This window comes from Hibiscus syriacus, unplaced genomic scaffold (assembly GCF_006381635.1).
Source record: "Hibiscus syriacus cultivar Baekdansim isolate YM2019G1 unplaced genomic scaffold, ASM638163v2 tig00116971_pilon, whole genome shotgun sequence".
NCBI classification, from domain to species: domain Eukaryota; kingdom Viridiplantae; phylum Streptophyta; class Magnoliopsida; order Malvales; family Malvaceae; genus Hibiscus; species Hibiscus syriacus.
In genome coordinates, this window is record NW_024063495.1 from 4,656,357 (window position 1) to 4,679,086 (window position 22,730).

Genomic DNA, 22,730 nt, shown 5'->3' on the forward strand with positions numbered 1-22,730 from the left:
TCGCAACGCGAAATGACTATCGCAACGAGAGAATCGCAACGCGAAATGAAAATCGCAACGAGAGAATCACAACGCGAAATGAAAATCGCAATGCGATTTTGGTTTCGAATTGCGATTTTCATTTCGCGTTGCGATAGTTATTTCCGCGTTGCGATTTTCATTCTCGAAACTATTCTTTTTCTGCATTACTTCAACCAAAAGACAAAACAAAGACAAATACTAACTTCACAGGGTTAAATACTAAACAGTTTAGCAGTATTGGCAGCAATCGAATGAATTTAATAAGAAATCTAAGTGAAATGGTTAATCTATTATTGAAATTACCAGTAAACTTATCATCGATTTCAATATGAAAAACCTAAAATAATGCAAAATTTTCAAATTAAAAATAATTAAAAAAAACTAACCCTCGGAGGTTGATTTTCCATTTCTGAATGATTGTGAGGGATTTCTGACCGTGAATGGTTGTGAGGGATTTCGCCGGCGATGGGGACGGAAATCTTCGGAGATGGGGACGGATTTTGCCGTAGAGAGTGAGAGATGGAGATGGGACTGAGTGTTGTGATTTTAGGTTTGAGGTTATGAGTTGCGATTACTGTGGACGGTTCAGTTTCCGATGTATTAAGAAAAAATTCGTGTTTGGAATTTGAAAAAAAAATACGCGTTAATACGAATGGCGCTATGTAAATCGCATTGCGATAGTAAGATTTGCATTGCGATTTACGTATTCGCATTGCGATTTTCCTAATTCGCATTGCGATTTACTTAATCGCGTTGCGATTTACGTATTCGCATTGCGAATTATGAAAATCGCAACGCGAATACATAAATCGCAATACGAATTAGGAAAATTGCATTGCGATAGTCAGTATCGCATTGCGATTTTCCAAATTCGCATTGCGATTTACTTATTCGCATTGCGAATTGGGAAAATCGTAACGCGAAATTGGAAAATCACATTGCGATAGTCATAATCGCGTTGCGAATCTGGAAACTGATTTGCGATAATGGAGATCGTGTTGCGAATTAGCGATCGCATTGCGATTTTGTTGGTTATTTTGGCAAATCCGGAAAAAATTAATTAAAATCGTATATTATATGGAATTTTTGGTCACTGAGATTATTTTCTCTTATTAAAATGATAATTACACATTCACGTTGACGTAAGAATTCTCTAAATATATTTGATTGATAAAGTAAAACTAAGGTTGGTCAACTGATTTATTCTGTTGGTTTTTTTAATTAAATTGATTTTAATATTAAAAAACAAATCAACCAATTGGATCCATTATTTAGTTAATTAACTATGATAAGGTTGTGAAAAATGATTTAATGAACCGATTTGGAATTGGTTTTATATATCATATACTATAAATATATTAAAAATAAATTAAAATTAATATAAAAAACGATTTAAAAGATAAAATAAATGTTATCATAATTTTAGTTGTCGATTGTCAATATTTATTGTTTTTCTCTTATTATATTGTATCTTTGTTATTTTGTTGTTTTCTATTTTTAATAACTCTGTCTTTGTGGTATATTTTTATTTTTCTTTTGTCACATTTTTTATCGTTTGACTGTTGTTTTCGTTTATCTTTTTCTTAAGGTTGGATTTGACATCGCTATAACTGATTAAGATAGCGTTTATTTGTTATCATGTTGATATTCTCTGCTTTGAATCATCATATTAGATTTGCATACGTAATTTGTGTTCGTTGATAGTTTTTTCACGTTACTCGACTCTGATTTACGATTTGACACTAATTTTTCAATAGTTTGATCTTCTTATGTGGTCTGTTTGCCAATGCAGTCTGCATCTACATTTTGTTAGAATTCATTTGTGTAAAAAAATTTAATATTTTTCTTATATCGATCCTTATATGATCTTAAAGGATTAATTTCTTGTATTAATGATTATAAAAAAATATATCTATTATACATTTAGTCTACGATTGTTGTTATAAACATTTATTGTAATTTGGATATTTTTTTATTTTAAATATTAGAATACATCTGTCAGTCATCTGCACTGTACAATATGTATATATTATATTTGTATGATCTGATGTGGAATCACCAATGTTTTCTTAACCCAATCTGTTTTCCAAATTTAAACAATCAGATTTGTATGAAATATTCAATGATCCTAAAGTCAGAAAACACACTTGAAATGGCGTGCTACACTTTCCAATTCATCCCCCACAAGAAATACACCTTTCATATATATATATATATATATATATATAGTCTTCTGTGATGGGTTCATCTTCATCTCCACCAAACCCTACCAAAAGTCTCCCATCTCTCTCTATTCTCTTCCGTCACAAGCCAGAAAATGGAGGGTCTTATCCCTTTAGTTTACCGGACGCTGAAGAAGACCAAAACCCGCCGGCGATACCAGTGTCTCTCGTCCGGCGCTGCTCAACCTTACAACATTGCTGATTTCTACGTTCATAGTCCGAATCCGAGTCAAACTCATTTCTACACGGAATCGAATAGTAATTCCATAGCCGAGGAGAACATCGGCAGTCGTGGTCACCGTCGCCGGATGTCCACGGGAAATATCCCCGAGGGAAATATCACTGTTACCGGAGGGTCTCAGACGCCGACGGGGCCGAAACTTACGAGGTTTAGGAGCACCAGGATGTTTTCATGCGTGACCGGTGGATGAAATTAAGATATGTACAATCTTTTGCTTTCGTTTTTGTTTTAATTAGGAATCACTGCAGGGACTAATAGAACATGGATTTGTTGTACATATGGTTTTTCTGGGTAATTATCATTATATTTCTCCCTAAGTGGGAGAAAATTTATGAAAAATCATAATTATTTGAATGATCGATGCAAGTGTTCTATTTGATTTCCATTTTAATAATAATTTTATGTGGTTTCTTCATTTTGATTTTTAGTTTATATGTTACGAAACAATTATTTTGATTCGAACTAATAATATTATTTATTGGATAAAGAATATAAATGATCTCGATTAAAGAACATTGTTTTGTTGAGTCCTCTAATTATTAACGTTACGAAATGGTCTCTCAAATATAATACGTTGTTTTATTGAGTCTCTCGATTATTAAAAGTTACAAAATTATCACTCAAGTATTCATATATTCTAAATTCATCCCTTTCTGTTAAAAAATTAAAGACCGTATGAACTGCACGTTAACTTGTTGACTGTGATATGAAAAAAATAATAATCTAAGAACCATTTGAGTTGTATTTTGTGGATCGACTCTCCTTTTAAATAATGACATCGAGTCAGGGGTTGAAAACAGTGACAATTCAAGTAGACATTATTAAAATATGATTTTATCATATCCCATCCAGCAAGTTCATGTCCAACTCAGACGACCGTCAATTATTTTAATGAACAAATAAAAGTTTAAAAAATATGAATAATCATGTGTCAATTTTATAATTTTTATTAATAATAGGAGATCAGTCAAATAGTATGATATAATCAGTACCGATATACTTTACCCTTATTTATAATAACAATTATTTACAAAACATTATACATGCGATCACATGTAAAAACGACAGTTTTTTATTAGACACAAAAAGACTGGGACAACAGAAGAGTTAAGAACACATTGGTGTGGTTAAACAAAACAAATAAATGAGTCCGAATAATATTATATTTTAATCCAATAAAATATTACGTATTAGTTAATTAGAGTTTATTTTATTTAAGTAATCTAGAATGGGTCCAATTAATTAATTAATAAAGACTCTTTCAATCCACATCTATACTACTTCACATGTTAATCTTAAGAAGAAACCACTAATTAATTAATAAAACACATGATAATTTATTTGAGATTTTCTTAATCTACTTTATGAAATTTATATTAAATTAAATCAAATATATTTATTCAAACTTTTACTATTAATAATTTTATGATACTTATTGATTTTATTTTAAACAGCTTCACTCTGACTATATATTCATATTCTTTCTTATGTGTAATCAAATACCCTCTAAGATTATATAATATATTGTGATATTTTTAAAGAAGAGACTTTGAGGACAAAATAATGATAGAAAGAAATAATTTACAACTAGGTGTAGTCAAAGGATAACATTAAACAAAACACAAGATTGAGGGACTAAATTGTAAAAAGAAGAAATTTAAAGCTAAAAAGTAAGCTACACAGATATTATACGATGATTGAGGAACATATTATTCAAATTTAATAAAAATAAACATAAAACGAAAAAGAAACGAAAGAAACAATTAAAGAACAGAAGAAATAAGAAGATAAAAAAACAAATCATAGAATAATCAGAATGAAAGGGGGTAATAGTTGAGTGGTCACTCGTGTAGTTTACCCTAAAACATATATATTGAATCACTAAAATATATATATTGAGAAAGGAAAAGAAAGAACTGCTTAGAGAATATGAAAACTTATTAATGGTTGTTGCAGCACTAAAATTCAGCAGAACCAGGTGTTCTTGGGAAAGGTATCACATCTCTTATATTCTCAACTCCGGTCGCAAACTGCACCAGCCTCTCGAAGCCGAGTCCAAACCCCGCATGAGGGACTGCCAAAGGATAATCAAACAGATTTTGATCAATATCCTAGTTTTTCTAATGGTAAATGGTCATTAAACAACGACCATGGTAACAACTTTTCCGGGGTCAGAAGCTGTTGTTATAGTTTTATGAAAAGGATAATCCCTAACCTGAACCATAACGACGCAGATCGAGATACCACCAGTAGCTCTCCTTACTAAGCTTCAGCTCATCTAAACGATTTTCCAGATAATCGAGTCGCTCTTCCCTTTGGCTTCCACCAATGAGCTCACCAACCTAACCAAATGTAACACGAAATGGAACTGCAATGAACTCGCCAACCGAGGAAAAAATATTATAACAATAAGATTCTTATAGAAGTGCAACACAAGTTAATATTTACCCGAGGTACCAACATATCCATTGCTCCTACGGTCCTCCCATCATCGTTTTCCCGCATATAGAATGCTTTGATCTCCTGAGAGTTTTACATTCAAGCATTAAAAACAGAAAATGGATAAAATCCCGACATAGAGAAGCGTGAAAGAGACAAATTGCATGCCTTAGGATAGTCCCTGACGATCACAGGGCATCCATTAAATGCTTTTTCGGTTATGTATCGTTCATGCTCACTTTGCAAATCACATCCCCATTTCACCTACAGAAGACACCAAGCGTTAGAAATCTACGATAGAAATGAATCTCCATACAAGCTTGTGATAGGATTATCTCTTAAAGGCATGCTAACAATCATAAATTTAAGCACGGCATATTCATGACCCGGAAATGGTTTATCTTTTCACCAAATCGGAAACTTTTTCTTTTATTCATCTAATGCAAGAGAAGGTTTCTTCATAGGTTTGAACCCAAAAAAGAAAACGCAATACCGGGAATTCAAAATTTTTATTTGCTTTCAGAAGAAGTTCAATTGCATCAGTATAAGTCAGCTGCACAAAGTCTTTCTCAGCCACATCCTGTTAACCAAATAAACGTTACCCTTTATCAGTACAATAGCATTACCGGTAATGGCGTCAAGCTCAATAGAAGAGCTGATCAAAATCTAGAATAACAAATAATGTGTAATAACTCCCTCCAAATTCAGAAAAAAAAAGGTTAAGATACACATTGAGCTCATACATTCAGTCGATCAATGACTCCTTTCTCGATCCAAGTGTTGAAAAATTCCATGTCTTCCTTGCAATTATCGAGCACGTGTCTCACCTTCCAAGGAAAAGAGCATAAATTACAGCAAATTCACTCAGAAGAATACAAATAAAGAATTTCAATGTATCTGCCTCTTTGCTCCTCACTCTAACAACAAAGATGAATTCATAAATAGATGTGAAGAGTAACATACTACATACTGGAGATATGCAGTAGCGCAGGCCATGTCATCATTCAGATCAGCAAAAGCCAGCTCTGGTTCAATCATCTACATAAACGAGGGTATAAGTTCTTCGAGACGAGGCTTAGTAAGGTCAGACCAAATGCTCAAACATTGGGACATGGAGAATGTTATAGTTTTACGAATGCTTACCCAAAATTCAGCCAAGTGCCTAGATGTGTTTGAATTTTCTGCTCGAAAGGTGGGTCCAAATGTATACACCTAACAAAGTACAAGTATGTATTATTTCTTGACTGGTTACCTTCGTATTTTGAATTACTATGAGAACAAGTGGAAGCATACATCGGTAAGAGCTGTAGCATATGTTTCAGCATTAAGTTGGCCGGAAACTGTCAAGAATGCAGGTTTGCCAAAAAAATCCTGGCACGTATAAATAGGTCAGAGAATACCATTATTGGAATTCAAAAACACGCTAATTCCTGAGAGACACATGTTGTGATAGACAATGAAAAAATTGCAATGTTTACAAGTACATTTCCAGATAAAACATCTTATGTACTAATCCATCAATAGCACAAATGATGCATGGAGCAAAGCTATGAAACGACATGCACGGATGATGCATGGTGCAAAGCTATACAACTCTATGTAGTAGTATTGGAAGCAGTGTGATGTGAAGTAAAACTAGCTCACCTGAGACCAATCAATTAATCCATCTTTTGTATTAGGAATGGCATTCACAGGAGAATCAGCAGCTTCTCTGGAGCTTGGAATCTATTAATTACAAAAAAGTTTAGAAGTCAAAAAGCTAAATGAAAAGCCCAAACATAACTGAGTCATAATTGCTAATGAGTTCTTACTGAAACCATTTCACACACATCGGGATTCTACATTTAAATCAACAAGCCCATACATGGTCCAAACCATCCCCAAGAAGAAACAAATTTAACAATGCAACAAAGATGCTAGAAAATTATAAAAAGTATAGTAATTCCCCTAAGTCTAGATGCTCCAAGTAGACACGTCGACAATAGCTTAACTTTACACAAAGTTATTTAAAATAATATGGAGCCGCAGGTTAACTTTCAATGATCAAAACCTAAAATAACAAAAGAGCTATTAGAAGAAATAAATAGATTCATTATAGATACGCTTCATACCAAAGTAGTAACACAGAACTGTTCACCAGCTCCTTCACAATCTGAAGCCGTAATGATAGGACTTGAGATCCATACAAAACCATTTTCTTGAAAAAACTTATGCGTTGAATAAGCCAAAGCATTCCTCACTCGTGCAACCTAAAGAGAAGTTATATCATTAAAAGAGAATACACACATAGATAAACAAACAAGCAAAGAAAATCACCATGGTCTCATTTGGAAGGCAAAGTAACCATGCTGGCAAATAGCAAGTAGAAGTTACAACTAATATAAAAGATGACGCCTTGCACAAACTATGGCAAGAGTAAGAATAAACTAATATAATCACAACTAGAGATGATAGTGAACAAGCGACAAAACCATACCGCACCAAATGTGTTTGTTCTAGGACGAAGATGAGCTTTAGTTCTCAAAAATTCTCGGCTGACCCTTTTCTTTTGAATGGGATAGGAAGGATCACTTTTTCCAACCTGCCAAAAAAACAAAGGATACATACAATTAGTCAAAAATACTACAAGTTTAAAAAATTTCCTTCGATTAGGGGAGAAATTTCTTTTAATAACCCAACAGAGGAACATGCAGTAACATTCATGTAATATGGCACAGCGATTGTCCATTTTCCAAAGCATTGCCATGAAAAAGGATAATGACAAAAAGTCAAAAACCAATCGGGATTACAACATAGCAATGCATAGAGCAGTATGACAAGTTAGAACCGTTTTCTGATTTCGTAAAGCTACTTTGATGGTTTGCAGATGCAGACCACTTGAATCGAATCTCGAGACAAAATGGATGAATAAACTCCTACTTATCACAGTAATCAACTTCAACGAAATGAAAGAGGAGACAATCTACCGTACCAAAACAACTTTTTCAACCTTCAGTTCCACCTTCTGCTTTGACCCTTGGCTAGCCACCAAAGTCCCTTGCACCCATATAGATGCACCAGTAGAAACCAAGCCAGATTCCACCTGCAAGCTTGAAACATATAAATAATTTGCAACTATAATACACACACAGACTAAGGAAATCCAAAGAACAACTATAAATTGAAAATTTATCAGTTTTCCACTCTCAAACACAGCAAATGGTGCTAATAAATCTAACAAATTAATGTTGTATTACCTGATCATAACCTTCAGCATCCGAATTCATCACGCATTGCATGTTTGAAAGGGACGAACCATCATTTACCTACAAACGTAATATCAACCACATACATTAATAGAAATAAAAAGGAGACGGGAAAAAGTTTGGATTTTCACCTCAAGGAATGTAACGCTGCTTTGAGCCCGGAAAGTCCGAACCCAACCCATAACCACCAGAGTCTGACCGACCCGATTCAAACCTTCATCAGGTCCTCCTTTTATGTCAGCTATCTTCACCTTTTTCCTAAATTCGCCTACTTTGTTCCCCATTTCGTCAACTTTCTTTTCTCGGAATTCTGTTTTCTTCACCTCCCCGGACTGCAGCGCGGCGGAAATAACGGAGCAGAAGCATCGTTTCCGATGGAAAGTCGATTGAAAGTGGACCGGGCGGCGAGGAAGCGGCGGGAAAAGGCGTGGGGTTATTGGGTTTTTGGAATAAAATGAAAGGAAACGAAGGGTAGAGTACGGTTTGAATCGGAGAGGAGTAGCGGGTGTTAGAGCAGCAGCAGCAGCAGCAGCCGCCATTTTTGCGCCACTCTTTGCTTTGCTTGGATTGGGCTCTTTGTTAACACTACTGCTGTGATTTCGACCTTAAGTGCATAGATTTCCAAACAAGAAAAATTAACTTTTCATATCACAAACAGATGATGTTGTCAGTAAAAAATCAAACCCAACCCAAAGCCATACTATGATCCAAAACACTTGGCTATTAGGTTTTCAAATGGTCAGTTTTTTTAAAATGAGTTATATTTGATTTATTGATTAATTAATTTATATTAAATATTTTATAAGTTTATTACAGAGATAATTATTTTAATCTAATTTACTTCATTTATAATATCATAGTTTAAACTCTTGATCTTATTTAAGGAATATAGTATATTATTTAATTTCTTTTATAAAATCTAAGTCATGTCAAATAAAATATATTTGTTCATATTTCTTTTAAAAAATAAATATAATTATTTATAAAGTTATAGTACTAGTTACTTATAATTTAGATAAATTTATCTAACTATAGATCATATATAGGGATGGATAAGGGGGCGATATATATATATAGGGATGGATCAAGGGGGCGATCAGGACAGTTTCCCTTTAAAAATTTTAAATTATTATATATTCTAAATATTTTATTTGTTTTTTATTTATATTCTATTTTTATTTCTCTAAAATTTTATAAGTTTGTTCCCTCTAAATTTTTAGAACTTCGCCCCTAAATAATCTCCTAATATATATTACATGTGTAACTGAATAAGTAAGATTTATAACGTTATTTAGTAAACCAATTATCATCTAAAATTATGTATTATATAATATTATTTTCTTAAAAAAAGATTTTAGTGATAAAGTATTGCCGAAAATGTAAAAGAAGTCAAAAGAATTTAATGAAAAAGAAATTTATAAGAATTACAGCCATAAGATTAAATTAAATAAAATATAAAATTAAGAGATTAAATTGAATAAAATATAAAAATATAAAAATATAAAATTTAGCATAAAAAGAAGAAATGAAACTGCAAAAGTATTTTAGAATAGTTGGTGAATATATGATTCAAATTTAATATAAATAAACTTAAAATAAAAATGAATTGCAGAAACAAATAAATCAAGAATCAAATCTTATAATAGACAATTTAATTAACTGAATACAAAAATAAAATGATTTTAATAAATTTAAATTCATTTTTAACTTAAAATACGAAGAAAAAAGTTAAATGAACAATAAAATATATATATATTTGAGTCCGAATTTTATTCAACCCAACGTACAAGAGTGGAAGTCATGGATACGTACAACAGTGGAGCTTTTTGTAAGATCCATGGCGATTACTCAATAAGCAACACCAAACAATCTAAATATAAAGCTGACCCAAATTAACGATGGAGATATAAAAGCGACCAGTCCAATCATTTGGTCGATTCAAATGATATTAACTAATAATAAGAAGGAGAAAAAGATTTTTTTTTTGAAGCAATTAATTTATAAAAACCAAAAAATGGGGAATCGAGTAGGAGCAGTTGCCGATTCCAATAATAAAGGAAGAGGTTGGATTCCTTCTCGTTTTCATTTTCTTTCTTCTCTCTTTTTAGAGATCAAGCGAGTCTTTGAATTAACACCCATTGATTCGAAATGAGCACGGGCGACCTTCTCAACGTCGACCCTGTAGAGCTCAAGTTTCCTTGTATGTTTTCTGGGATTCTCTTCCTCTTGTATCTCCCGATCTTGGATTTATTTATTTTTTCCGGGTTTTTAATTTTGATCCGTTGTTGTTGTTATGGTGTTTCGATAGTTGAGCTGAAGAAGCAGATCTCATGTTCTCTTCAATTGTCGAATAAAACTGATGATCATGTTGCTTTCAAGGTATCCTTCGTCAATGTCGAATTGAAATGGTCTGTTTGGAAGCTGAGAAAAATAAAATAAAATGTGAATCAATATTTTATTTGGATTTTGTTTTCAGGTGAAAACAACCAATCCGAAGAAGTATTGTGTTCGTCCCAACACGGGGATCGTTTTACCTAATTCTACATGCGAGGTTATAGGTACAAATGCAACGAATCAATTGCATTTTCCCCCAGATTTTTATCATTGTTGAATTCTGGTAATCTTCAAAAGAATCAATGTTTTTTTATTTAGTTACCATGCAAGTGCAAAAGGAGGTCCCTGCTGATATGCAATGCAAGGACAAATTCCTCCTTCAAAGTGTAAAAGCCCCTGATGGTGCAACCCCAAAGGATATAACTGCAGAAATGGTATGATATTATTATTCCAACCCTTCATTTTGCTTGAGACGGTGGACACTTACTCGTATCTGACATATACATTCGAATTCGAGTAACATAGTGTATAGTTTTGATTGATTACGGAAATGTTCGTTTTTCTAGTTCAATAGAGAAGCTGGAAATGTGGTTGAGGAATGCAAGTTGAGAGTAGTCTATGTTTTTTCATCTCAACATACACCTGCACATGATGGATCTGAAGTAGGGTCTTCAATGAGAGGCTCTATTTCGGACAATGGCCAGGCGAATGCTACTGAGTTTGTTATGGTACAGAATCCAAGATCTTACTGCGTGTATTTTCGTTATTGCCTTTGTTTGTTGTTTGCATTCGGTATTCTAGTATGCTAATAGTTTGCATTTTCGTTGGTGAATGCAGGCTGCAAGAACATTTACAGATGATGTTCAAGATAAATCTCCTGAGGTAAATTCTGGATTCTGTATCTTCAGTGTCACCTTGTACTGGTGCATATGCATGATTTATTCTTCATTTATTTTGGCATTCCGATCTCTGTTGCTTCGACTCTTCATTTATCTAGAAATACTCCTGTTCAACTCTTATCCTATGCATATCCAAATATTGTTATGAGAATATGATGTTTCCATAGCCTCAAAATACATGAAAAACGTACCCGTATCTGGAACTTACACCGAGTCAGAGTAACATAGCTCTGGATATGGTAAGAATCATATTTTTCTAGGTAGATATTTACAGATGAAGTTCAAGATAAGTCTCCCAAGGTAAATTCTGAATTTTGCATCTTCTGTGACACCCTATGCTGCTGGATATGCGTGACTTTTTCTTCATTTATTCTGGCATTTTGGATCTATGTTTCTTCGATTCATTTTTCTTGAAATGCTTGTGTCCAACACCTATATCCGATATCGATATGAAAATATGATCCTCCTATAGCATCCAAACACATGAAAGAAGTTTAAAAAATTGAACTTATGTGTTGTAAACATACCTGTATCTGGAGCTCATACCCGAGTCAAAGTAACATAGTTATCGATATAGTAAGGTCCATATTTTTATAGTGAGATATTTGAATTCCTTTCAACGCTTCCGGGTTGCGGCCTGAAGCTCTTTTATTGTCAGTGATGCTGATATGTTAAAGGTATAATAATCCTCAATAACGCTTTCTATAATTGCAGGCAAAGGCTCTTATAACAAAGCTGACTGAAGAAAAAAATAAAGCAATTCAACAAAATAACAAGCTTCGCCAAGAGCAGGTGAGTCGAACTGACTGTGATATATGCCATAGGAATCGTAGTAAATTCATCAACCCTTTATTTTCCGCTTACCGTCTCTCCGTAATTGCTTCTAGTTATTGAAAATTTCGAGCCTTCTGTCTTCCTTATACATCTCAGACCTCAGCATGATCCCTACTCATCTTTCCGTGAAACCGATATGATCTTGTTGTCAGTTGCTTATGAAATGCAGCTAAAAACTTTCCATCACCTGATAGATTTGTGCTCCCGATGTACTTGTCTCCGATGGTTCATTATGTTCTCTCGGTCTATACGAGCAATGCGAAATTCTCACATGTAAAAATCACATCACAAATGTTCAGGAACTGTTGAAGCGCGAAAGCAGCAAAAGTGGTGGCGGTCTGTCATTCATGCTTGTCTTCTTGATAGGCTTGGTCGGATTAATTGCGGGATATATCATGAAGAGATCGTAAACCTGTACCGATCTAGTTTGGTTCATCTGCATATTCTTCCTCTACTTTCCTTCATCTGGAGAAGTGAAACTGCAGTAAAAGGGAAGAACAATAGAGGGTCTTCTCCTGGTTATTCCATTAGTTAGCTTAGGTCCTATGGTGAGTATGCGGTTGGTAGTTGCACTTCCATTAACGTGTTGCATTCTTTCTGTAAACATCATTTTTTTTTCTTTTTCATTTTTCTCAATTGTTTAATGAACAATAAGAGATGGCAAAATCTCACTATTTTATGACCCAATGTTATATTTATCTATTACAAATAACATCATAATTGTAACTATAAATGACGTAATTAGAATTAATAATAATAATAATATAATCAATTATTAAAAACTATTGTTAGATTAACTATTGAATATTTAGACAATATATATATATATATATATATATATATTTATTTATATGATAAAATTTAAACTATAATAAAATTCTGACTTAATAAAAATAATTTTTTTACTTTTTGTGCAAGCGAGAGGGTTGTGCAGGCAGGAGTGGGGATGAATTTTTTTTCTTAAAAACATTTTTAAAATATAATAGTTTAACTTTTTTTTTAAAATGATAATTTAATCTATATATATATATACATCTCAGATAATAATTGAATTTAACGACCGTCACTGCGTAGACACCTAAAGTGTAACGTCAAAAATATTACACACTTAAAGTTAATTTAGGGTATAGTTTGAACACTTATTTTTGCATTAAGCCAAAATATAAACATAATGTGTTACTTAACAGTTTTTTTAACTGTTGTTACTATGTAGACACTTCAAAGTGTAATAGAGAGCCATCTAGTTTTAACGAAATTTTTTTTAATCACCTAAAATTAACTTAACGTTCTTTAGGCTCCTAAAATTAACTTCACGTTCTTTAGGCACCTAAAATCAACTTAATGTATAATTTAAATACATATTTTTCCATTAAGCACTAAAATTTAAATTACAAAATTTTTAAGACCTCAAGTTTACCATTAACACAACATAATTGTGATATGCATTCCACGTTATTTATATATTTGTTTTTTTATTCAAATAAATTATGTAATTTTATTTATATAAAATAAAATTAATAAAATTATAGCTTATGTATGACTGAAACCTCAATTTTTTTTAAAAAAAAATCGATTAAATTAATAAATTATTTTTATATCCAATTAAATCTTCAAATTAAGAAATTTAATTAATTATGTCCCGCGATATCTATTGTAATTTTGTCCAGTGACATTTATAAATTTTTCAAAAAAAATTCTAAAAATGTATTAAAATTTTAAAAGGATTCTAAAATTTATTAAAAACATTAATAAACTTTTAAAAGTACATATATTTTTTGACTAATTTTGAAAGTACATATTTTTTGACTAATTTTGAAAGTACATATTTTTTTATATGTTACATACAACACCATATGATCTAAAAATCATTAAATTTAATAATCAATATTGATCAAAGAAAACTTAATTAAGTGTAAAAAAAGAAACTTAATTGATTTTTTTTTCAAAAGTAACCTTAAATTATTCAACATAATTAAAAATTAAAATATATTAGCTATTTGAACACTTAAATTATAATAAAATAATGAAAGTCCTCCTTTCTGTGTTCTTTTTAGAAATTAACGTAAATGTTGGATGATAATTGCATATATTTTTTAATGTCAGATAGAAAATTGAAAATGCCAATAAAAAGTACAATCAGACTTAGGGTGTGTTTATTTACCGTAAAATCAATTACAGAATTAGTTTTCTTCAAAATCTCGTGTTTGTTTTATGTAATTCATTTTTTGAAAAATATTTTCTCGTGTTTGTTTCACGTAATTCGTTTTTCGGAAAATATTTTCCCGTGTTTGTTTCATATAATTCATTTTCCGGAACGTAATTCATTTTTCTAGTAACAGAATTTCCTTTGTATTTTCTGTAAAATTATATTTATTTTCTGAACTTTTCACTTCAAAGTAAAAATACTCAAAATAATTTTATTTTATGAATTTAATATTAATAAAATATTTTAATATCATTTTCATCAAAATATTAATTATTAAAATATTTAAAATATATTTATTAATATTTATAATAATACAATATTATATTTATAATATTATATAAAATAATCAATTATATTATAATAATATAAGATATTATATTTTTATTTTAATAATATATAATAATTTTTATATATATTTAATAATGAATAATATTATTTATATATTTTAAATAATATTTAATAATAAATAAATTATTTTAATATTTTAAAATAATAATATTAAGTTTTATGATAAATAATATTATTTATTATATTTAATATTTGTAATAAATAATTTTTAAAAAAACTCTTCAATTAGTGGAAAAAAGATTTAAATAACATCTTCCAAACATCATAAAACGTTTTCCAGATGTTTTCCAGAAGTGTAATTCATTTTCCAGAAATGTAATTCATTTTCCAGAATTCAAATTCCAGTAATTCATTTTCCAGAATTCAAATTCCAGTAATTCATTTTCCAATAATTCAAATTCCAGTAATTCATTTTTCGGAAAACCAATTACAACCAAACAAACAGACCCACTTATGTACAGTTTAGGTGTGCCAACCAAGTATCTCAAAATACGCTTGACTACCACCAAATGACCACGTCTAGGTACATGCATATATTGTGCCACCTTGTTAACACTGAACGAGATATCAGGACGTGTGTGGCATACATGCATGAGTGTTCCCACTACATTACAATATTCATATGCATTAGCCAATAAATCCCCAGCATCATATTGTGTAAGCTTCGATGTAACCAACATAGGCGTAGAGGCAGTTCATGCATTGTGTATCTTAGTCTTCATCAGCAGCTCCATGATAAACTTTCGCTGACTGAGAATCAACATTTCACTAGCTCGATGAATCTCGATCCCAAGAAAGATGATTAGCTCTCCAATGTCTTTCAATGCAAATTCTGCTCCCAACAGCTTTACAATCTCTTCAACCTGTAGTATGACTCACCTGTAATTATTATATCATCTACATAAACAAGCATGTACACATAACTTTTCTGAATATATCTAACAAACAAGGAGGTGTCTGCTTTAGATTCCTTAAATCCAATACTGAGTAAACACTGCTTTAACTTGTTATGTCAACTCCGAGGTGCCTGTCTTAAGCTATACAACGCTTTTTGAAGCTTGCACACTAATGAGACACCATTAGAAGTCCTTTGTTCAAATCCAGGCGGTTGCTGCATATATACATCTTCACTCAATTCACTATGTAAAAAGGCATTGTTTACATCAACCTGCCATAGTTACCACCCCTTTGTTACTGCTAGAGCCAAAACCACATTCACCGTGGTAAATTTAATCACTGGATTGAATGTCTCAGTAAAATTGTGGCCTGGAATCTGGGAATATCCTTTGGCTACAAGACGAGCCTTATATCGATTGATAGACCTATCATGGTTCTTCTTTAGGTTAAATAGCCACTTACAACCTACTATTGATCGTCCCTCAAGCAGAGGCACGAGAGACCAGGTATTATTCTTTTGCAAGGACTCAAGTTCAGCATACACAACATTTCTCCAATGAGGTGATTGAAGAGCTTCATGCACATTAACAGACTCCATAGTAGCATAGGTTGTTGAGTATACTTTAGGTTTGCAGATCCCACACTTGCTTTTGGTCAGCATGGGATGACAATTCATTACTGGCACCACACCACCTTGTTCACTAAGCTCCACATGACTTTCTTCACTGGACTCTCTATCACCCTATCCATTGAGTTGTTCATGACGTTGTTCACTGAACTCTCCATTACCTTGTCCACTGAGCTCACCATTATACTGTCCACTGGGCTCACTTATGCTTACTGCCTCATAATTTTCCACAGCAAGATCAGTAGCCGTAGCAACATTACATGCCACATCCAACGACGAGTTAGAGTATTCTTCTGTATTGAGGGATTAACCTCCTGCTGCTTCAGGTATATTGCCACGTGGCTCAACATTATTTGTAGTACGTAATTTCCCAATATTAGTAACGATCTCAATGTCACCAGATTTTGATGCAGTAATATTTGGTGTTGTGCGAGATGATGTAACATATGCAAATGGAAATACTGACTCATCAAACAAACATGGCGAGATATGTAAATTCTCTTATTTGTGGCTAAGCACATATAGCCCTTGTGTTGGGGATTGTATCCTAGGAACGTGCATAGCTGAGACCTAAACTCCAACTTATGTTTTTGTAAAACTCGCAGATGTGGGAAACATTTATAGCCAAAGACCCTCATGAACCTATAATCCGATTTCCTTCCCCACAGCTTCTCTAGTGGAGACACCCCATCCAGTACATTTGTTGGAAGACAGTTAATGAGGTAGTCTGCACTAACAGCAGCATAGTACCAGTACTGTAAAGGCATAGCAGTCTGTGCTAGGAGAACAGTGCAAGTTCCACAATATGCCTATGTTTTCTCTCAACCACTCCATTATGCTCGGACGTATGTGGACAAGCTACTCGGTGAGATATCCCATCCTTAACTAAGACAGACGAGAGACTTCGATACTCACTACCAAATTGAGTCTGGTATCAGAGCTTGACTCATTTGAAGGTTTAATAGTCTCTTGAGTAGATCCAGGAAGAGTTACATCGATAATCAAGTCATCAATGGCCTCTACTTCAAACTCCGACTTCGGTCTTGATTCATTGCCCGTCAACAAGCCTCTTTCTTCAATGGAGCTAATTATGCTTATTGGAAGAATAGGATGATGTATTTCATTCAAGCAAGTGGCATGGGAGCATGGAATATTATAGAAGATGGATACATCAAACCTTCCACTCATCCAAGATTGTAGAGTGAATGAGATACAAGAATGTTCTAGCTCAACTCTAAAGCTATCCATATTATTTTTTGTGCTCTTGGACCGGATGAATACGGGAGAGTTTCATCTTGTACAACCGCCAAGGAGATATGGGATAAACTATAAGTCACTCATGAAGGCACAAACGAGGTAAAAGAATCTAAAATTAGTCTTCTAACTCACAACTATGAAAATTTCAGGATGGAACCGAATGAAGATGTCAAAGCTATGATGGATAGATTCTCCACGATTGTCAATAGTCTCAAGTCATATGGAGAAATCATTCCAAATGAAAAGCTTGTAAGGAAGTTAGTTTACTCTCTTCCAAAAGCTTGGTAATCATAGAAGACTACAATCATCGAGACTAAGAATTTAAAATCTTTAACTCTAAATTGGCTCTCTCCTCACACATGAAATGATGCTTAAAGAAGAGGAAGACCTTGAGAAAATAGATGAGCCAAAGAATGAGATGGAGAAGAAGAGGAATGTAGGAGTTGCTCTCAAATCAACAAAAGATGAGAGTGATTCGGATGAAGATGATGAGGAGGAGGAGATGACATTGTTTGTCAAACGGTTCAGAAGAATGATGAGGCCAAATCGAGGAAGAAAATTCAAAACGAAATGAAGGCTTCAAAAATGAACCAAAAGAGAAGAACCCGATCATTTGCTACGAATGCAAGAAATCGGGGCATGTCAAATATGATTTCCCACAATTGAAGAGAAATGGTCAATCAAAGAATAAGCACAAGGCTCACATGGCTACATGGAGTGATGAAGAATGTTTCGATGAAGAGGAACAAGAAGTAGCAAACTTGTGCTTAATGGTATTGGGGGAAGATTCTAAGGTATCCTCTAACTCATTTGATTTAGATGATTTATCTTATGATGAGTTATTAGAGGAGTATAATGAGTTGGCTTCAGATTATGAGAAATTGTTTTTAAAATACAAAAATTATATTTCAAAATTGAAAAATGAAAATAATCTCATATACAAGACCAACAATGATCTTGAAAGTAAAATCAAAGATTTACAAATCAAACTAGAAGAGTTTGAAAAGAAAATTTCTGATTTGTAAAATTTACTTTCAAGAGTCAATGATGATCATCAAAAGGAAATTGATGATCTTAAAGCTTCTTTTGATAAAGTTGGATCAAAACGTTTTGAAAAAGGAGAAAATTCAAAAACCAACTTTGTTAGAAAAAGTTTTAGAAACTACAATCATAGAGGTCCCCAAAGAACCTCTAATAGAAAAATCGTTAGAAGTATATGGGTTCCTAAAGAACTCATTACTACTAAAGATAAAGATATCCTACACAAATGGATACCTAAGGGGACTAGGATTTTGGAAACTCATGGTACCTTGATAGTGGATGCTCAAGACACATGACCGGTGACAAAAGCCGATTCATATAGCTGAACGCCAAAAATGGAGGAGAGATGACTTTTGGTGATAACTCAAAAGGTCACATTGAAGGTATAAGCACTATAGGTAATACCTCTTCCATACAAATTAAGAATGTTTTATATGTGAATAGATTAAAGCATAATCTATTGAGTATTAGTCAATTGTGCGATAAGGGATTCAATGTCATGTTTGATATTAATGGTTGTAAAGTGTTTGACATTACATCTAATCGGATTATGCTTGTTTGTCATAGAATAGGAAATATTTACATGGTGCATTTAGATTCTATATATATGATTAATTTATTCCTAGTTGCTAAGGATGAGCATGATAGTTGGTTATGGCATAGGAGACTAGGACATGCTAGTATGAGTGTTTTGCAACGGTTAATTCAATGAGATTTAGTTCGAGGGTTGCCTAAACTAAAATTTGATAATGATAAAATCTGTGATGCTTATGCTAAAGAAAACAAAAGCGAATTTCTTTTAAATCCATTAATGACGTATCTACTAGTAGAGTATTACAATTGATCCATTTAGATCTTTTTGAGCCATCTAGAACTACTAGTTTGGGTGGAAAACAATATGCATTTATATTGGTAGATGACTATTCTAGATATACTTGGGTTCTATTCTTAAGTACTAAAGATGAAACATTAGAAAAATTCATCATGTTTTCAAAAGTAATCCAAAACGAAAAAGGATACTCCATAACTAGTGTTAGGAGTGATCATGGAACTGAATTTGAAATCTTGGATTTACTGAATTTTGTAATTCTAATGGTATTAGTCATAATTTTTCATCACCTAGAACACCTCAACAAAATGGACTTGTTGAGAGGAAAAATCGAATTTTAGAAGAAATGGCTAGAACAATGCTTTGTGAAAACAATTTGCCAAAATATTTTTGGGCGAAAGCCACAAATTCCTCTTTTTATGTTATTAATCGAGTAATGATTAGGCCTATTTTGAAGAAAACTCCATATGAACTTTTTAAAAATAAAAAGCCTAACATTAGCTATTTTCATCATTTTGGATGTAAATGTTTTATTTTAAACAACGATAAAGACAATCTTGGCAAATTTGATGCTAAAAGTGATGAAGAAATTTTTCTGGGTTATTCCTTAAATTCTAAAGCTTATCGAGTATTTAATAAAAAACCTTTAGTTGTAGAAGAGTCTATACATGTTGTTTTCGATGATAATCCTCTTCCGAGGAAGGATTCTTGTGTGAATGATGATGTATGTATTATAAATATAAATAACGTTAGACATGACATTGGAGAACCATCATCAAAGGAAGAAACGAAAGATAAGGGAACTCAAGACCCTCTCGAGAATCTAACCATTGAAGAAAGGGAAGTCTCTTACCCAAGAGAATACAACTATGTCAAGGATGGTGAAATAATAGGTGATCCATCCAAAGGGGTAACAACTCGATCTTCTCTTAGAAATATTTGTAATTATGTTGCATTTATCTCATGCATAGAGCCTAAGAATATTAAAGAAACATTAAATGATGAACATTGGATTATGCCTATGCAATAAGAGTTAAATCAATTTGAGAGAAGTAAAGTATGGACATTTGAAAGGCCTAGTAATAAATATACTGTAGACACTAGATGGGTATTTAGGAATAAGCTTGATGAAAGTGGTAATATAGTGAGAAACAAGGCTAGACTTGTTGCTCAAGGGTATACTCAAGAAGAAGGCATAGACTATGATGAAACATACGCTCACGTAGCTAGGATGGAAGCAATTAGAATATTATTAGCATTTTCATGTTTCAATGAATTTAAATTATATCAAATGAATGTTAAAAGTGCATTTTTAAATGGTTTTATAAAAGAAGAAGTGTATGTGGAACAACCTCCTAGTTTTAAAGATTCAAAATTTCCAAATCATGTTCTTAAATTGACAAAAGCGCTTTATGGTTTAAAACAAGCTCCTAGAGCTTGTATGAAAGATTGTCAAATTTTTTAATTGAAAAAGGGTTTTCAAAAGGGAAGGTTGACACTACATTATTTTTAAAGCATAAAGGTAAAGATTTATTAGTAGTTCAAATTTATGTTGATGATATAATTTTTGGTTCTACTAATGATGTTCTTTGCCAAGAATTTTCTAAGCTAATGCAAAATGAATTCGAGATGAGTATGATGGGGGAGCTCTTATTTTTCTTGGGACTCCAAATCAAGCAAAGAAAAGATGACATCTTCATCAATCAAGTTAAGTACATCAAAGATATGCTCAAGAAGTTTGGACTGGAAAATGAGAAACCTCATGACACTCCAATGAGTTCATCAACAAAGCTTAACATAGATGAAGGAGGTAAATGTGTGGATGTTAAATTATATAGATCTATGATTGGCTCATTACTTTATCTAACCGCAAGTAGACCGGACATTATGTTTAGTGTTTGCTTATGTGCTAGATTTCAATCATGCCCTAAGGAATCACATTTACTAGCTGTTAAGAGAATCTTTAGATACCTTAAGGACACTCCTAGTTTAGGACTTTGGTATCCTAGAGACTCTAGCTTTAGCTTGCATGCCTTTTCTGATGTGGATTATGGATGATGCAAATTAGATAGGAAAAGCACCTCCTGTACTTGTCAATTCCTTGGAAATATGCTGATTTCTTGGTTTTCAAAGAAACAAAATTGTGTTGCATTATCTACCACTGAAGTGGAATACATTTCAGCCGATAGTTGTTGTGCTTTGATTATGGAATTGAAGTAGGTACCATTCCTATCAAGTGTGACAATACTAGTGCTATTTGTCTCACTAAAAATCCCATCCAACACTCTAGAACTAAGCATATTGAAATTAGACACCACTTCATTAGAGACCATGTCGCTAAGGAAGATGTAGTTCTAGAATTTGTTGATACTTTGCACCAATTAGTGGGTATCTTTACAAAACCTTTAGACAAAGAAAGATTTTGGACACTTAGAAGAGAATTAGGTTTAACTGACTTATCTTCACTTAGTGTTTAAAAATTTTTTAGTACTTTTAAGAATAAATGAAAAATGTTTATAATAATAATTTTTGATTGCATTCTTTGCTATTAGTTAGTGGGAGTTTATGTTCTTTGGTAAAAATTAATTTTATGTTCAAATGTAGTTTAAGGATTAAATTGATTGATTGAACATAATTAATTTTCAATATATGAGTTGCTAATACCACTAGAGCTAATTAATTTAGCATTTTGAGTGTTTAAAACAGATTTTTGACTTTTTTGTGCATAATGCATCGATACACTATGAAAGTGCATCGATGCATCCCTTTGAATGTGCATCGATACATCATGAAGGTGCACCGATGCACGCCTTGAATGTGCATCGATGCACAAGGCCATGCATCGATGCATCCATCGGGTTTTTAGTTAAAAACCCTGTCTCTTCATTTTCTCAAAACCCTTCAAATACTCCCCTTGCCGTCGTTCGTCCCCTCTCTCTCTCTAAACTCTCCTTTTGCTCAAAATCAACGAAAAATAGTCAGAATCTTCGAGTTTTACATCTCCAAATCCTGCTAATATCATTAAATCATGCAAAACATCATCACATTTCACTCAATCCAAATTTTTCAAGGTATTTTTCCAAAAACCTCTATTTTGATTTTAGAACTAGTTTAGATTAGTTCTAGGATGAACATTATATCAGACATTGATTATATTATGATTCTAAACTAGATTTTACAATCAATTTCATCAAAAATAAACAATTTTTCAACATTGTCTTTGAATTTTTGAAATAATATTAAAAAAATGTTATTTTCGAAAATTATTGATGTTTTTGATTTAATTGTA

General features: G+C 32.5%; 3 protein-coding genes and 1 long non-coding RNA gene across 5 annotated transcripts; 3 read left to right on the forward strand and 1 right to left on the reverse strand.

Annotated features, from left to right (window-relative positions):
• Positions 1-2,338: 2,338 nt before the first annotated feature.
• LOC120191836 lies at positions 2,339-2,674 on the forward strand. The gene has a single exon (XM_039194732.1). It carries the CDS (start codon positions 2,339-2,341, stop codon positions 2,672-2,674), a length of 336 nt encoding a protein of 111 aa, XP_039050663.1.
• Positions 2,675-4,272: 1,598 nt separating this feature from the next.
• Positions 4,273-8,821, reverse strand: LOC120192166 (asparagine--tRNA ligase, chloroplastic/mitochondrial-like). Its single transcript, XM_039194996.1, has 15 exons — positions 8,300-8,821; positions 8,160-8,228; positions 7,895-8,005; positions 7,400-7,504; positions 7,035-7,172; positions 6,568-6,648; positions 6,217-6,294; positions 6,067-6,135; positions 5,887-5,961; positions 5,667-5,750; positions 5,417-5,503; positions 5,092-5,187; positions 4,933-5,007; positions 4,700-4,826; positions 4,273-4,558 (listed from the first exon to the last, which is right to left on the reverse strand). The coding sequence occupies exons 1-15, from the start codon at positions 8,705-8,707 to the stop codon at positions 4,443-4,445; spliced, it is 1,719 nt and encodes a 572-aa protein (XP_039050927.1). The 5' UTR covers positions 8,708-8,821; the 3' UTR covers positions 4,273-4,442.
• LOC120192168 lies at positions 7,179-7,505 on the forward strand. The gene is made up of 2 exons (XR_005522757.1): positions 7,179-7,291; positions 7,371-7,505. It is a non-coding gene; the product is annotated as an uncharacterized LOC120192168 (long non-coding RNA).
• Positions 8,822-10,214: 1,393 nt separating the features above from the next.
• On the forward strand, positions 10,215-12,792 carry LOC120192167 (vesicle-associated protein 1-2-like). 2 transcript variants are annotated; one of them, XM_039194999.1, is made up of 9 exons: positions 10,215-10,368; positions 10,477-10,547; positions 10,645-10,726; positions 10,821-10,936; positions 11,069-11,230; positions 11,340-11,384; positions 12,116-12,193; positions 12,535-12,655; positions 12,714-12,790. In XM_039194999.1, the coding sequence occupies exons 1-8, from the start codon at positions 10,317-10,319 to the stop codon at positions 12,643-12,645; spliced, it is 717 nt and encodes a 238-aa protein (XP_039050930.1). In that variant the 5' UTR covers positions 10,215-10,316; the 3' UTR covers positions 12,646-12,655; positions 12,714-12,790. The 2 variants fall into 2 exon arrangements, with proteins under 2 accessions (XP_039050930.1, XP_039050928.1); XM_039194997.1 differs by having other exon boundaries at positions 12,535-12,792.
• The last annotated feature ends 9,938 nt before the right edge of the window (positions 12,793-22,730 follow it).